Consider the following 17,846-nt stretch of genomic DNA (forward strand, 5'->3'; position numbering starts at 1 on the left):
ACAAATAATGTTTAAATAATTCATACAAACTGCCTATTTATTTTCCATTTTATTTGTTTTGTAACCTTCCTATCCGCACATACTCTGAATTTCTGGACTTGCTAATTTCCGTTTTCAAACACGATCAAACAACGCTCTTCTCATTGATCATCAAGCAAATTAGTCAGAACACGGGACTGAGTTCCATCCTATTTGTTTTGTTTTTTTTTACTAACTATTAGCCAGTCAGTCAATTAGTAATATTATTATGTGTTTGCATCGCTCGATGCTCCTTCTCCTGGTACAATCGGCCAACCAAAGGAAAATGTATCATGACTATAACGATGACCACGACTGATGATGGTGTGACAGCATGCAGCGATCAGCTCCCAAGCAATGCTTCTGGATATCAAGGCGATTCTTCTAAAGGACTCGAATTTAATGTGATTAAATCGAACTGTAACCGAGAAGATGTTTGGATCTATTTGCAACTGCAACTATGGTTCTGTGAATTTGGTGGGTTTGGAGCTATTTTTTGCAATTTCTCTGCTAATTATTCGTTTGCTCAATTGTAATGTAATTTTTCGATATAATTAATTCTATACAGTGTAGACTCTAAGGGAGGTTTATATTATACTCAGGAGGAGCTCAATTGGCTAGTACAGTACTTGATCCTGGACTCATTTGCAAGGATCTTCAATTTGTTAGCTTTTCTGCAACAACAAGCGCTAAATTATAATTAAGGGCTTGGAACATATCATCAGACGACCTTTTATAATACAAAAACACGCATAGAGCTACATCGACTTCTAAAGGAAAAGTGGACTAAGGATAACGAACCGAAAAGCTATCCAAGATTTGCTCTAGTAACTATCACTATCGTACAGATTTCCGCTGAAAACGTCCAGCGATTCATTCCGAGCATTGGCGGTCGAGTCGTCGCTAGAGGCCTGCTCCCCGCCGACCGAATAGTCCGGATCCGCACTACTACTACCAACGTCCGCTTCGGCAAGTCCACTGAAACCGACACTTCCCAACCCACCTCCTTCCGTTCCTTCGCTGGTAGAACCCATCGCTCCCGCGTTTCCTGAACTTGATCCCGCCGCCCCTAATGTGCCTGTTCCACCATCCTGCGTTCGCATAATGGAATCAAAATTGTCCTTGATTTGGTTGTTTGCTCCCTTTGAACCCAAATCCGTCGCCCAGCTAAGATGCATCAGTGCGAGATCCACATTTCCAAGCTTTTTGTAGATCTTACCCATCACATAATACACTACCGCTTCCTTTGGCACGATCTGTTTCAGCTCTTCCAGCTGATTCAACGCCTCCTGGTATCGACCCATCGAAAAGTACATCGATCCCCGATGGAACTTGCACAGCGGGTTCTTTGGATCCAGTGCAATCGCGGCATTCAAAGTCCGCAGTGCTTGTGCCGATTTCCTCAGAAAGAATTGCATCGCACCAATGTGAACCATGATGACCGAGTTCTTCGGGTTGATAGCCAGCGCCTTACGGTAGTGCAGCTCTGCCAGTTCGTACCGTTCCTGTTTGCTGAATATGGTTCCAATGCCGAACCATGCGTTGTAGTGCCGCGAGTCCCTCAGGATGGCATAGCGGTACATCGACAGGGCTTTCTCGAGCTCCTCGGTGACAACGAGCTCGTGACCTAGTAGAGTGTAACTGTACGGGAAGTCCTCATCCACCTGTAAGCGCAAAAAAAAGGTTTTAATTGGGGCATTAGTTTGTAATATGAAGAGTGTGCAATGTAAACGGCTTTACACGAGGTAGGCCTGATCAACGCTGATCCGGCTGACCCTGACTAATGCTGAAACGGAATCATAGAATCCAATATGTTTACCAGCAAGAGTGCCATAGGATCGATTCGGTGGTAGCTGCATTGAGCAATAAATATAACGACCACTCCGGAAATCGTAGGAAAGATCAGCCTAAAAACCAATCCCATCCGAGTTCATATGCTGGGGTTGTGTCTGGAATTGTTCTTGGGTCCATCCATAGCCGTGGCTGGGTTCGATTCCCGGCGCCGGTCTAGGCAATGTTCGGTTTGGAAATTGTCTCAATTTCCCTGGGCATGAAAGTATTATCGTGTTAGCCTCATGAAATACGAATGCAAAAATGTAACTTGGCTTAGAAACCTCGCGGTGAATAACTGTGGAAGTGCTAAATGAACACTAAGCTGCGAGGCGGCACTGTCCCACTGGGGGATGTAACGCCAATAAGAAGAAGAAGAAGAAGTGTCTGGAGTTGTTCTAGTTGATCATGACTCAGAATGTGCGGATAAGATCATTGAACAATTGGAGGAAGATAACTTTGTGGAATCAATGGATACATTCAATCAATCAATCGGCTTACATTCTAACATTTATTTTTGCATACTACTAGACACAAAACACGTAATGGAAATTGCAAATTCCCGCGCGCAGCCTCCACACACGGTAGGTGGTTGTTAAATTGCTACTAGCCAGCCCTATACCTAATGGTTATCACACAACCTCGATCGATCCATGCGATGATATTGTTTCGGCTCCTGTGAGAGTCGGCTATACTGCTGTTATACGCATAGCTGTCCCATGGACATATGAAATCTCAACAAATATGGGACAATTATGCGAATAACGGCAGTATATCTCTTACTCGAAAGCGATTATCGCTATTTTTTTACCTTCCACTAGCTCGTGCGATGATGTCGAAACAATTGATGCAACCTCTTGCCAAATGTAGGTCAGAGCAGTGCAATTTGGGATTGGATAAAGGGTTGTAGTTTGATGGGAATGTTTCTGTCCCAGACATCCTCACCCACCCAGAAATATCCGATTTCTGAAAAGAAAAAATAGAGAATCCTTTTCTGGAAGGGAGCTAAGGAAGAAGTTTGGATGAATGCTGCGTATTCCTATGCTCGATGCTGCGGATCTTCAATTGGTGTTGGAAGAAGACATAATTTCTCAACTGCCCGTTTCATCACTCCGGGGGCAGTTCTGAGTGTGACGACTCGTACAACTCCGTCGTCGCTGGGGTGCAATCCGATTATTCTAGCCATATTCCATTTTATCGATGGCAAATTCTCATCAAGAACCACCACATGTTTGTCGACCTCAATCGTCCCTGCAACTGACACAGGTATTCCCTGCGCCACCTTCGCCAAAAATCTTGTGGCATCCTTTGTATTACAGTCAACTTTCGCTCGTTGGGCTAAACTCGTAGCCCATCTAGTGAAAGACTTTCGTTAGTTGGGCTGAGATTTCATCTGTCAAATCAGCGAATACAATAGAAATTCAGAGCTGCCAACTGCGAAAAAGAAAAAATCTGCCGTTGATGTCATAATTTGACGTCCACCATCGTTTTAAGTGGGCTACAGCCCAACTAACGGGCGCCCAACTAAATCGTAGCCCATCTAAAGATAGCCCAACGAGTGAAATTTGACTGTAATTGGTAGCTACTCAAGCAATTCAGTTGTATATCCTCTAGATTCGGTTCAGGAATTGATTGCAGCGAGGAACCAACTAGAAAATTGCCTGGTGTTAGTGGTTCGAAGTCAGTTGGATCTTCTGACATGTTTGTCAATGGTCTCGAGTTGAGACAACCTTCAACCTGTACTAGAAAAGTGTTGAAATCTTCTGGTGTTATTGGCTCCAACCACTTTGACCAAATGGTTTTTGGCCGAACGAACAGCCGCCTCCCACAGTCCTCCAAAATGAGGTGCACTTGGCGGACTGAAATGCCAATGTATTCCTTCCTCAGCGCACTCTCTACCTATTTTTTCCCGATGGGCCGAACTTTGCAACAGCTTCATGAAATCCTTCATCTGATTCTTAGCGCCAACAAAATTGGTCCCATTGTCAGAATAGATATATCTAGGATATATCCCGACACCTTCCACGTCTTCCGATGAAGCGATGAAGAGCTTGTAGGAGCCGATCAGTACTCAGGTCCGATACCAGCTCCAAATGGACGGCTTTTGTACACATACAAATAAAAACAGCAACGTAGGCCTTCACTGTTGGTCGTCGAGGAACGGGTCTCACATGAAACGGACCGAAATAGTCCACACCGGTCTGCGAAAATGGTCTCGACACGGTGACCCTTGGTGCGGGCAGCTCTCCCATGAATTGCTGTATCGGGTTTGGTTTTGCTCGAAAACATTTCAGGCATTGATGAACGATGTGTCGTGCTACGCTCCCTCCACCTAGCGGCCAAAATTTTAGACGTACAACTCCAAGAAGCAACTGTGGATCAGCGTGTAGAAGTTGCAGGTGGTAGTGTTTCAGAATCATCCGGGTTAGTTTGTGTCTAGCAGGAAGAACCATCGGATGTTTTATAGTTTCCCGCTCTGCGGAGTGGCTCAACCGTCCTCCGATTCGGATAACTTGTTCCTCAGAAATATGAGGATTGAACCACCGGAGTGGAGATTTTCTCGACACGGGTTCCCCCTTGGAAAGTGCTTTCCACTCATCGACAAAAACTTCCTGCTGGATACGCCGAACGATGACAAATTCTGCTTCTCTAAGCTTTCGTGCTGATATAAACTCGGACGATGCCCTGGTCTGCGGATTTTTCAGTAGTTTCATCAGGCACAACCAAATAGATGTCCTCCGAATCAAATCTGAAAACGACGCAAACTGCTCCAAGTACCAATCGTTGAATTCCATGTTCGCCGAAACTGCATATATTGCTGTATGCCGTCTTTCTTCCTGCGCCTCTTCTGAGCTTGATGAGAATGAAGCTGCAGGCCAGTGATCAGAAGGTTCCTTCAACCAATCTGGTCACTCCCACCAGAAAACATTATCCACGATATCCTTCGGTAAAATGCCTCTTGAAATCTAATCCGCAGGGTTCTCCTTGCCAGAAATATGCCGCCATGGTGATGATTCTACGATGCTTTGGATTTTCGCGACTCTATTCGCGACGAAAGTGGTCCAGTTGTTTGGTGAAACTTGTATCCACCGCAGAACGCACGTTGAATCAACCCAGAAATATGGTTGAGCTGGAGTTCTAATCGAGTCTCGAACCTTCTCGTATAACTGCGTCACCAGCAACGCACCACACAGTTCCGGCCTTGGAATACACTGCGTCTTCAAGGGTGCGACCTTGGATTTGGATGACAGCAGCCGAACCACAACCCTTCCTTCCAAGTCCTGACTCCTGATATAGACGCATCCGCCATAAGCCTTGGTAGAAGCATCGGAGAAGCAATGCAACTAGATCGATGTTGCTCTTGGACCCTTGACGCAACGATCGATGCGAATATCGTTGAGCAAGGGTAGTTGTTCATGGTATTTCCGCTACAACTCACCCACCGTCGAAGGGAGTGGGCGATCCCAGACCAATGCTTGGTTTTCGTCGTTCCGAATCTTCCACAGAACCTACATCATGATCTTCCCCGTCGGGATTGCGGCTCCAAGTAATCCTAGAGGGTCAAATAAACTAGCGATCACTGATAGAACTTTGGTTGGCTGCGTCGCTGAATTCCAAGCCGAAATGGAAAACTAGAACCTCAGTTGGTCGGATACCGACAACCAAGTCAAACCCAATGTCTTAACAGCAGGATCCGGGTCTAAGTCAATTCCTTCCAACACATGAATCGCCAGATTCTGCGTTCAACACTATTGGGTGATTGGACGCCCATTTCTGTAGTTTGAAGCCTCTCTTTGACATTATCTCGTTGAGTTCCTGACATAAATTACGTGCGGCTTCCTCCGTATCCGCACCCATGATTACGTCATCCATATACGTTTCCTCCGTGGTTGGCCTCGCAGCCATTGGGTACTGCCCTCCTCCATCGTTAGCTGGTTCAACGTACGTGTTGCGAGAATCTGTTGGGTCGAAACGCCACAAAATACATTGCAAAGACCGATCTACCTCAACCACGAAGACTTGCCGGAACATCTTCTCCACATCGGCCACCAGCATGATTTGCCTCACTCGACTTCGGAGCATGATCGTCCTCCTGTACAGTCGGTCCTACCAGAAGCGTGTCGTTCAGCGAGACACCGGATGACGTCTTACACGATGCGTCAAACACAACACGGACCTTTGTAGTTGTGCTAGCTTCCTTAAAGACAGGATGATGCGGCAAATAGCATCGTTTCATGAGATTTCCTGCTTCCTCCACCTTCGACATATGTCCCAATTTGTTGTACTCCGCCATGAACTGATGGTAATGCTCCCGCAAACTGGCATCCCTTCGCCAATCTGCGTTCCGTGCCTTGAAGCCGCCGGAAAGCGATGTCCCGTGACTCGCTCAACCTGGAAACTGCGTCTTCATCCTTTGGCAGCGAAATGGAGTGCCGCCCGTCGGATTCCCTACGAACCGACTTCCGAAAGTTGTCCTCGCACAATTTTTCCTCCGGTGAAAGCACCTTGGAATTTCCAACTTCATCACTAGTCCAAAACCGTGCGACTATCTCCTTTAATACCTTTGTAGTTGCCGTACTACAGTTGATGCGTAGACCTTGTGTGGGGTTTAGCAGGCCTCCGCAGACCACCCATCCGAACACCGAATCGTTTAGTGTCGGTAATTGGTCTCCGAGTGGAAATCTTCGACCAGACTCGAAGAAATCGAAAAAGGATTCGATACCCAGTACCATGTCCACTGAACTTGGACTAAAAAATGTGGGATCTGCCAGTTTTATCCCATTGGGCATCGACCATCATTGTGTATTCACCCTTGCCGTATGTAAATCCACCGTAACATTTAGAAGGACGAGGAAATTCATATTCCGCGAGTAAGCCGTAACTCGCGAACGGACCAATGCAGTGATCTGATGCTTCACTCTCGTAGCAGCATGTCCAATGCCGAGTACCGAGATCTCAACCTTCTCTCGGTGTGAACTGAGGCGTTAACTCAATCGCTCACGATTAATGTTTTCGTACAATAATTTCACAACGTATAACCGTTTTTGGTGGGAAAAATTCATTTCATTACTCCTTTCTCATTTTAGAGATAAGAACGAATAAATCAGTACCTACGGATAGCACTCCTTGTAGGCTTTGCGCCACAGGACGGAAGAAGAAAATAGGAACAAGGAAGAAGGAATTAAAAAGAAAGAACTAAGAAGAAAGGTAGAATCTTCAAAGAAACAGGACGAAGGAACTAAGAAGGGTTGAAGAAGAAAGGAAAAACTAAAAAAAATGCATAAAAAGAAGGAAGAAGAAAAAAGCGAGAAGAAAGAAAGAAACAGGACGAAGGAACTAGGAAGGGTTGAAGAAGAAAGGAAAAAATGAAAAAAAAATTGAATAAAAAGAAGGAAGAAGAAAAAAGGGAGAAGGAAATAAGTAGAAAGAAGGAAGAATTAAGAAGAAAAAAGAAGAAGGAAGAAGAGAGAAGAATAAAGAATAAAAAATAATAAAATAATCTTGGTAAAAATCAAAAAATAAAGTCTTGTTCCTTTCTTTGTTACCTCAAAATTTTTTGGACCGTATAATAGACTAAAAAGGGGTCTCCAGTAGCCTTGCGAGCAAAGGCGTAGGATTGCTAATCCGGAGATGGCGAGTTCGATTCTCGACTTTCTGGGCATAGTGTATCCATTGTACTTGCGAGTCAAATGGAGTACAGATTCCTCTTACGTTTTGATAGGAGATCGAAGCAATCTGTGGCCGCGAGCACACCTGTAAAATTTTCCGGTCGTGTTTTGTCATTTTTATGAAAACTGAAATAAGTGATTTTATTTTAATAAGTATCAAGAATAAATGCAATTCCTCAATCGACGATTCGGACGTATAGGAACATGCATAAGCTTTATAAGGTGCACTTGATGAATCCGAATAAACGAGCTTCAGTGTTGTGGATAAAAAATCACTGGATTATTCATTATTGCGTAAAGTTTGTTGTCTGATAATTGTCTTGTCTGACTTAAAACCACAAAAATGGAGATCGACGCGCAATAATTTGTTGACTAGTGCTACCCAAGAAAGTGTTCGCCCAGCAACCGAATTATCCACGCTAACCTCCATCGAGATCAACATCGTCGTCGCTCAGACCGGCCATATGCTGGAAACCTCCAAAGCGTATACCCTATGAGACAACATTCGCCGTATGAGGGAACCGGATGATTGTACGTTTGCCTCGACAAGAAGGACGGACTGCCGACCAAGAACTATTAAACGGTGCGGAAGATCCTATACGGTACTGGTAGTATGTGTAACTAACTACTTTGGTAAGTTCGTTCCTTTTTCCATTCATAATTATAAACTAAAAAAAAATATGTACGAACGAATACTGTTTGTTCCATGGAAATAATGTACGAAACAAACGAGGGATATTTATGGATATGTTATTTATATGGATAAACTTCAAAGCACAGTGTTTCGGGAACTGAAACAGCATCTAGTTAATATTTGAAAGGTTCATTTAATTGGTCAAGCCAAAATTCTGGATTTCGGTGACGCTAGATGTATTATATTGCACAACGCTTATAGGTATATTGCATTGAACAGGAGCCATAGTGCGTAGCTAAATGATTGACAGCCACCATGGAATAAAAACTGTATTAGTTAACCTCATAAGGGAACCATGGATTATAAAAGCAGCATATTTTCTGTAGCGATGCAAACCTGTGTCAATGATAGAGGCTTGTTTGCAGCCGTTTACTCATTTATTCATCCACTTAGAATCCATTTGTTGATCAAAATCATTATCATATCAGGGGGGAAGGGGAATTTAATTTCTTTTTGCTCTTTTTTCGTTTCAGAGAGCGAGCAAAGGCGCTTAAACCTAGGCTATTAGCCAGGGCAAGGCTAATACCTTCGCCCCATCCGAGGAAAATCATCGGCAAGGATAATGGAGTGACATAAATTTCTTAGCAAAGTCACTCCCAACGTATTTCCACAAATTTTATATCATTTGCTTATAATGATACTCCTAAACCACATACCCTACCCACCATCCAATTCCTTGACATCTATGAGGGCGTCGGTGAGTCGCTGGCCTCTCGTTAAGTAGATGTCATATCATCATTTCCTTCCCTTTCCTAGTAACGGAGAAGATGGGCGTGGCCGGCAATGATAGCTTTCATGTTTTATCATTTTGGACCCCCAATTGGATTTCCATTGAATCCCAAATGGAAATCCATAAGCAATTGGGGTAAGAAAGGTAAAGAATATACATGACAACTATCAGTATGCAATCTACGAAATACTCCGTTACAACGCAACGCGCAACGCAACGCAAATAGTGTATCCATTGTACTTGCCACACAAGATACATACTCATGCAATGGTAGGCATAGAAAAGCTTTCAATTAATAACTGAGGAAATGCTAATAGAATACTAAGTTGCAAGGCAGTTTAGAATATAGAGTCATTGAAGAAGAAGAAGAATATACTAAAACATTAGAATTCCGTAAAAAAATGAAAGACAACAAGAAGTCGCAAGAAGGTTGCAGTTGGAAGGTCATTTAAGTTTGTGCCCCCATTTTTCAGCCTTTCGAGATTCAGCCTTTTGTTATTTCAGCCTTATGTGATTCAGCCTTTCGTGGAAGACCCCCTAGAACTACAGTTTTTCGGTAACGTTAGTAGGGGGAAAGGCGGCTTTGGCAGGTTTTGTTCAGGGGGGTTTTCGTCGACCAAATTTTATGAAATTTGGCCACAATATTCTTTGATATGCAAAGAATGTTTAGGCCAAATTTGAGCATAGTCAATTATAAAAAAAACCCTGCCAATAATAGAACAAAACCTGCCAAAGCCGTCATTCCCCCTATAAAATTTCTACTTCAGATTTCAACTTCCAAGGGTGGACTACTTTTTGCTTTTCGAGAAAGAAACTATTTTCATCATTTCTCAATTAGGGGAAAGTGGGGCAAGATGGCCATCCTAAGCGATAACCCTTGTAAAATAGTGACACTCCTTTAAATTCTGCTGATTTGTCCATGAAACACCTTTATGATGACCCGTCTTTGACATAAGTATCAAAAAACACTGATTAATGACGTTTCAGTATCTTATAATCTGGTTTTGAAAAAGGTGTTTTTATGATGTCTATATTTACCATATGGGGTAATATGACCACCCCCTCGGGGCAAGACGAGCATGGACCAAAAACTATATCAAAAGTGTGCTAAATTTATTAAGAATAGGGGACACATTTCTCGCACTTCTATGGATTATGTTCAAATGATGCTTCGCTTAAAAATGTCGTATTTCATGTTGATTTCTTGACAACTGGCACTACGACAATATCAGAATTTGCCTAACACTAATTTTTACTGTTAAAACCATATCCTTTGTTTTAAATCATCTCTGATTCACGCAGAAACTATTTTGATCATTATTTAAATGCATTTAAGGGTTAGGCGACTCATAATCCTGGAGATGACCATGTTCCTATACAGTTGGCAATACCGCCCCAGGCCGACGTATATCCAAAGATTTATATCCTATCGAACCTAATTACCGTGAATCTCCTCAAATTATTATTGTATATAGGCTATAGTTATATGAAAGCTTCGGTAAATATAAATTTGTCCTGAAAAATGAGTAATTTAGGCTTCAATTGTTAAATTATGTAACTAGAAAATTATAAGAAAATTCGAATTTCATCTAAACCATCTTCAAATCAATATTACAAGAACAAGTGAGGTTGTCAAAGTGCGTTTTTCAGTTGTGTAGCCCTTTTACATTATTGTGAACCATCCCTTGTAATAATAATGTGAATATAATGCTCACTTAAAGCATAATTAACGTTGGCTGTCTTACCCCATATGGCCATCTTACCCCACTTTCCCCTAATCTGATAAATTTCATTCAGTAACTTTGATATCCAACAGAGTTTTTTTGCGATAACTCTGAAGCGCAATGGCTGAATGACACCACTTCCTGTTTAATGATAAGCATCAGCGGGCGGTCACCAACTTATTTAACATTCATTAAAAAACGCAATTTTGCAATATATATTTCAAACCATGTAGTGGTTACTTAATGTCATGTAGCTTTCACTAAAAGTTAACGTAACCAGTACGTAAAAAGCACGTAAAGTTCACCTGATCAAACACGTAACTACTTTCAAACTTCACATTATTAGTACTGGAAAATCCAGTCAGATTATCCCGATAAATCACGTAGCTCAACGAAGCTTAATTTTGTTCATGTTACTCTTACAGGTCACTCTTACGTGAAAAGTATGGTGGATGAGAACCACATATCTGTGGTAAGCTGAAAATGGAGTTTGTGGGCAAGATTGACAAACGATTTACAAAATCAACCAAAATGCAAAAGTTACAAATATGCGATCATGGACAGCTGATGTTATCGTACAATAATTTTACAACTTTTAGTATGTTTTCGTCAAAAAGTTAACGATTAAAAGGCAATCTCTACTTCAAACACTCACATTTTTTTTTTGCAGTGCAATTATTGTACGAATTAAGAGTTGGCAAGCATAATTAGTTAATACTATGAAGTCTAATAGTTCGAAATCATTTTTATGTTGTGCAAGCTGTTTTCATCACCACCCAGTGAAACGCTTTTCGCCCAACAATATTACCCCTAACGCTAAACATCTTACCTGTATTGCACGAAAGAAGAATTTGATCGCCGTTTCATGTTCTTTGTGGGCAGAAAAGCAATTGCCGGCAACGCACCACGTAATCGGCGAGTTTTTATCCTGTGCCATTAGGTCCTGGGCCAGAGCCGACAAGATCACGTCCTTCTGCAGGTGCCACAGGTCCGTACTGTAGATCTCCATGTACTGTAATCGATGCGGTTCCTTGTCGTGTATCTCCCGGAAGATATTGACCGCCGTTTCGTAGTCTCGCATTTCGTGATGCGCCAGCGCGATCATACTCTGCACCCAACTACTGTTGTAGTGGTGCGGTGGAACGTTACTGAAATGCTCGATCGCTTTCTCACAGTCGTAGCTCTGTAACCGGATGTAGCCCTGACCAAGTTCCCGCAGCAGGGTCATCAGTCCATCGGCACTTTGCTTTTTCATTGCCAGCACCTGCTGAGCCATCTTCTGTGCACTATTTATGCTATTATTGATGAAGACCTTTTCGCTGAGTGTTTCGCTCGAAGTGATAGTTTCTATTTTTTCCTTTCCGTCGCCACCAGTGGAAGACTTTCGTTCGACATTCTCCAGCAGATTAGCGGTACTGCTGTTCAGGTTCTTTGAGATTCGCTGCTTGGACTTGCGTGGCGGAGATCTAGGTGCCACAAACTTATTGTTCAACTGGGGACTTTTAGCATTCTCCTTGACGGAGCAGTTATTGTTACTGAAGAGGCGGGAACTCCGGCGCACGTATTGGGATTGTAATATTGGAGCGCCGGTCGTATTTGGTGTGCGCGGCGTCGTCAGTTGGTTGCCTGTCTGACTAAACACATTCGGTTTCGTGTTTGTACTTTGTTGCTGCAGAAGCATCGTCGTTGCCTGCAAAACAAGGAATATGAGGTGCAAATCTGGTCACTAAGAAAAAGACTGCTTTGAATTGACAGCTACTTACCGTCGTATCACTTTTCCGGTTGATGATATTTCCCATAGTACCTAAATTGTGATGTCCACGCATCTTCTTATTACTGCTCGACAACGCCATCTTTTGCTGATCGCTATCAGCGATAATTTGATGCTGTTGCTGGCTGGTCTGTTGCTGCGTTGGTGCCTGCTGTTGCTGTCCCTGCTGTTGATAACCCGTTGCCGAGGAAAACTGCTGTGGCGATGGTGTCATTATCAGCGCAGATTGATCATGCAAAATTGGACTGTGCATAATCGGGAGAATTCCGAAGCTGGGTGTCGTAGGACTTATCGCAGCCAGATATTTAAACTGCTGCTTTCGGAAGGGCGTTCCAACATCACCCATGTTGGGCGTTTGATCTTCTGGTGCTACTCCACTAGAATTCAGATTACCGCCACCCATTCTAATATTTGCTAAACTGCTAATGTTTTGACCCTGTGCCTGTTGCTGCTGTGGAGGATTATTTGGTGTGTTGATTATATTCTGAATAAGATATTGTGAAACCTGATCCGGTGTGCTGATCAAGTGCTGCTCAAAACTATCCGTTCCGACAAAAGTACCTCCTCCTCCTCCACCCCCTGTACCGCCGCCAGCCCCATTCCCAAACCACACCATCGACGAATTAATCGCAGGATTTGTGGCTTGACTAGTTGCAAACACGTCCGTGCTGGTTAGCTGGAATACGCTGGTGGGATCTGGCTTCTCCCCTCGGTTGCACAAGTCTGCGAACGATTGCCACAGAAAGGGATTCAGTTTGACGACTTTTTTGCTAGCATCGTTCGCCAACTTCCCTCGTTCAGTCTTTTGACAGATCTTCGACAGCAACTCCAACGCGAAGCAACCAATCTCTCCGAACTCTTTGGCTACCTCGTCAAGATGCCGCGCTCGCAGGTGATCATCGTTGATCAGTGTGTGCTCCGCTTCCGAGTATCTGAAAGGAAATTATGTTAGAGTCGATTTTAAAAAATGTAGGGAAAATGACTTACCGCTTCAGATCGAAGGCACACTTGGAAAGGAGAAATCGACACTGCGTCGAACGGACACTTTTGGAGGACAATAACCAGTGGGCTTGATGTTTCTGCCCGGCCCGGTAGTAACAGGTCGCCAGCAGGTATAAGCTCTCCTCCGACTCCACTAAGGAAGAAAATAACCGATGTTAATTTACTAAAGTTACGTACATGTTGTAAATTTACCTTCGGCACATAATCTCTCCGCTAGAAAGATTGCGTTCTGATAGTCGTAGTGGTTTAAGCAATGCCATATTGCAGCCTGAAACAAGAGAAACAAATTTCAATTATTAGACTGATAAAACAAAACATTAGTCATGTCTAATTAGCACCTGAGCAATTAGTTCGATTTGATTCATGACGAAATTGAGCAAATTGGATCTACCGCTAGCCCAGGTGATTCCGCCAATTGGCAATTGTGGTATCTGTAACCGAGTTTTCTGGCTTTCGGAATGAAATTTTGAGTAATCTTCAGGAGATCAAGGTTTCATTCCAGACGCCTGTCCTGTGAGAGAAGATTCCAATAAATTTAAATGTGCCAAATGTGGGGGCAATCACGAATCCAATTTCTGGGAATGCCTCTTACGCAAAAAAGTTTTGAATTCCCGTGCAAAATTGTTAAGTCTTTTTTCTCCAAGTCACAAAATTGTCATAAAATTGCTTCGTTTTATAAAATTGATTACTTTCTGGTTCAAACTCCGTCGTTTGATCTTGATTTTCTTCCTTTTTCCGACACGTTGGCGAACGTGTATTATTCCTCAAGCTTGATGACCATGAGTTTTTACCTGTGCGGGCTGGATAACGAAACGCTTGGTCAAATTATTCATCTCGATGCCCTTCCTGCGGAGCCATGTGTCCAAAACTCGAATTTCAATATCACTTTCAATTTGCAATACATCGGAAACAATAAATTTTCATTAAACAAAAAAAAATCTGATTTGAAACATAACACATGAATACATCGAATGCAGGATAAAACAAGCCAATATCTTCATGAGCTTTTGCGTAGTAACACTTTCAAAGTGGATAACTTATTTTCGATACAGTCCTTATTTGAAACCTGGACTCTCCCTGCTCTTCGTGTTACACCTTCCGAAGCGATGTTGAATAGCAGACACTAAAGACCATCACCTTGCCGTAACCCTCTGCGCGTTTCGAAGGGACTCAAGAGTGCCCCTGAAACTCGAACTACGCACCCCCTACGAACCTCCGATCCATAGTCGCTTTGATCAACCGTGTCAGTTTATCCGGAAAACCGTGGTGGAGCGTTCGCCCATAAAACCCGCCTGGTACTGCCCCACGAACTCCCTTGCAATTGGTGCTAGTCGACGGCATAAAATTTGGGAGAGTACCATGTCATGTAGGCGGCGTTCAGCAATGTGATTGCGCGGTAGTTGCTACAATCCAGCTTATTGCCCTTTTTGTAGATAGGACACACGACACCTTCCATCTACTCCTGCGCCAAAACTTCCCCCTCCCAAATCTTGGCAGCGCTCTAGCCAGTGCCTCACCACCGTGATTAAATAGCTCTCCTGGTAGTTGGTCAACCCCGGGTGCTTTGTTGTTCTTCAACCGGCCAATCTCCTTCTGGATTTCCTGGAGGTCCGGAGCCGGTAAAATTATGTCCTGCGCGTGTTCTCCCATTTTCATCACCATACCGCCATCTTCATCTACCACATCGCCATTCAGGTGTTCTCGTAGTGCTGCCGCATCCTTTGGATCACCTCACGCTCGTTCTTAAGAAGGTCCCCGTTAATGTCCTTACACATATCAGGCTGTGCCACGTGGCCAGGGTTTGCAGAAATCGCTCTCAATAGATAATGAAGATCGATAAAAGAGAGGCAAAAACTGTTCCGAATCATAATAAGCCATGTTAACAAATTTATCAAACTTGTATACTAGAGTATTTTTTCAAATCAATGGTTTTTCGAAGCCATTCTGGGTCCTGAACAACTGTGCAGACCGATTGGAACTTTGAGACCGATTGGTTGCTTCCTCGCTTTCCGCATCGCGTTTGAAATTTGTATGGAAATTAGTATGGCAGAACGTATATTTTTAGATTTATACTACTACAGGTTTCAGTTCATCGTAAACATTGCGTTAAAGTTTAACCAAAAGGATGCCGAAAAACTTTGCTGAAGAAGGCACGTTGCTGGAACGTCCACGAAAAAAGTTATAACGCTTCGAAGATTGAGTGTTCAAACAGTATTCAAAAAATCGTTTATTCTGCCAGCACTGCCGAACTACATAGACCAATAATTTAACTGAGTGTTATTTCAAAATAATTGATCTTACAGGGTTTTAGAGCTAATGGGAGCTATCCGGAATCATTTCACAAAGAAAAAAATCCGACAAGAAGGAAGATGGGTTTTGCCCTTCGATAACCATAGGTCGTCCGGTAGTGCTGGCAGAAATATTGATTTCTTGCATATGGTTTGAACAATCAATTTTCGAAACGTAATAACATTTTTTGTAGACCTTCCAGCTACGTACCTTCTTCGGCAAAGTCTTTCGGCATCTTCCAGACTATATGCTAACGTATTGAGTCACGTGATTGATGATAAATTGAAGCCGCTAATAGCAAAAATGTAAAAAAGTACGTTTTTCTATACTAATTTCCATGTAAATTTAAAATGCGATGCGGCATGCGAGGTCGTAACCAATCGAGCCCATATTTTGCACAGTTGATTGGTGTCCCAAAACGATTCAGAAAAACCTTGATCTCACTTGATCGGACGAAGTTTGCGTTTTTCCATACAACTGCGCCCCACTCTATTGTATACACTTGCGAAATCTTATTGAGCGTCTGTTCTCCATGTCAGGATCGGCTCACAACAGCGTCTGTTCTCCATGTTAGGGGCGGCTGATCATCGTCCGAGTGCCAGCGAGAGACTCTAAGTGAAACTGTGCACCATGGTCCACCGGAAATAAGAAGGAATGGTCCTCCGGAAATTTAGGGGGTTTGGTGTCAGGCCCTGCAAGCCAGCAAAAAAAAACTCACGCAACGAACAATCAACAAGAGAGTACGGACCGGAACCATCGGCGAAGACCTATGCGACGAAAAGGGACTAGCGATTGGAAACTCGGTTCGTGGAACTGCAAATCTCTCAACTTCATCGGGAGCACACGCATACTCGCCGATGTGCTCAAGGACCGTAGATTCGGCATCGTAGCGCTGCAGGAGGTTTGTTGGAAGAGATCAATGGTGCGAACGTTTAGAGGTAATCATACCATCTACCAGAGCTGCGGCAACACACACGAGCTGGGAACAGCTTTCATAGTGATGGGCGATATGCAAAGGCGCGTCATCGGGTGGTGGCCGATCAATGAAAGAATGTGCAGGTTGAGGATCAAAGGCCGGTTCTTCAACTTCAGCATAATCAATGTCCATAGCCCACACTCCGAAAGCACTGATGATGATAAGGACGCATTCTACGCGCAGCTGGAACGTGAGTACGACAGCTGCCCAAGCCACGACGTCAAAATCATCATAGGAGATTTGAACGCTCAGGTTGGCCAAGAGGAGGAGTTTAGACCGACTATTGGAAAGTTCAGCGCTCACCGGCTGACGAACGAAAACGGCCTACGACTAATTGATTTCGCCGCCTCCAAGAATATGGCCATTCGCAGCACATACTTCCAACACAGCCTCCCGTATCGGTACACCTGGAGATCACCACTGCAGACAGAATCACAAATCGACCACGTTCTGATTGATGGACGGCACTTCTCCGACATTATCGACGTCAGGACATATCGTGGCGCTAACATCGACTCTGACCACTATCTGGTGATGGTTAAACTGCGCCCAAAACTATCCGTCATCAACAATATTCGGTACCGACGACCGCCGCGGTACGACCTAGAGCGACTGAAGCAACCTGATGTCGCCACTGCATACGCGCAGCATCTCGAGGCAGCGTTGCCGGAAGAGGGTGAGCTCGATGGGGCCCCTCTTGAGGACTGCTGGAATACAGTCAAAGCAGCCATTAACGACGCAGCGGAGAACAACGTCGAGTATATGAGTCGAAGTCGACGGAACGATTGGTTCGACGAAGAGTGCAGACAGATTCTGGAGGAGAAGGACGCAGCGCGGGCGGTCGCACTGCAGCAAGTACCTGGCAGAACGTGGAACGTTATAGACGGAAGCGGAGACAGCAGACCCGCCTTTTTCAGGAGAAGAAACGCCGCCTGGAAGAAGCGGAGTGCGAGGAGATGGAACAGCTGTGCCGTTCTCAAGAAACACGCAAGTTCTATCAGAAGCTCAACGCATTCCGCAAAGGCTTCGTGCAGCGAGCCGAAATGTGCCGGGATAAGGATGGGAGCTTCTTGACGGACGAACGTGTGGTGATCGAAAGGTGGAAGCAGCACTACGAAGAACATCTGAATGGCGCTGAGAGTA

The 17,846-nt window shown here is 43.9% G+C and overlaps 1 protein-coding gene across 3 annotated transcripts in view; it reads right to left on the bottom strand.

Moving 5' to 3' along the window:
- Nucleotides 1-10: 10 nt before the first annotated feature.
- Nucleotides 11-17,846, bottom strand: part of LOC134217893 (cell division cycle protein 27 homolog) — a 33,572-nt gene continuing 15,736 nt past the window's right edge. For all 3 annotated transcript variants that reach the window (XM_062696730.1, XM_062696729.1, XM_062696728.1), the window contains exons 3-7: nucleotides 13,631-13,706; nucleotides 13,424-13,571; nucleotides 12,429-13,368; nucleotides 11,495-12,355; nucleotides 11-1,682 (exon numbers count right to left, since the gene is read on the bottom strand). In XM_062696730.1, coding sequence (XP_062552714.1) covers nucleotides 843-1,682; nucleotides 11,495-12,355; nucleotides 12,429-13,368; nucleotides 13,424-13,571; nucleotides 13,631-13,706 — 2,865 coding nt within the window. In that variant the 3' untranslated portion in view covers nucleotides 11-842. The remainder of the gene's footprint in view (nucleotides 1,683-11,494; nucleotides 12,356-12,428; nucleotides 13,369-13,423; nucleotides 13,572-13,630; nucleotides 13,707-17,846) is intronic.

Source organism: Armigeres subalbatus, chromosome 2 (assembly GCF_024139115.2).
Source record: "Armigeres subalbatus isolate Guangzhou_Male chromosome 2, GZ_Asu_2, whole genome shotgun sequence".
In the NCBI taxonomy this organism is placed as follows: Eukaryota; Metazoa; Arthropoda; class Insecta; order Diptera; family Culicidae; genus Armigeres; species Armigeres subalbatus.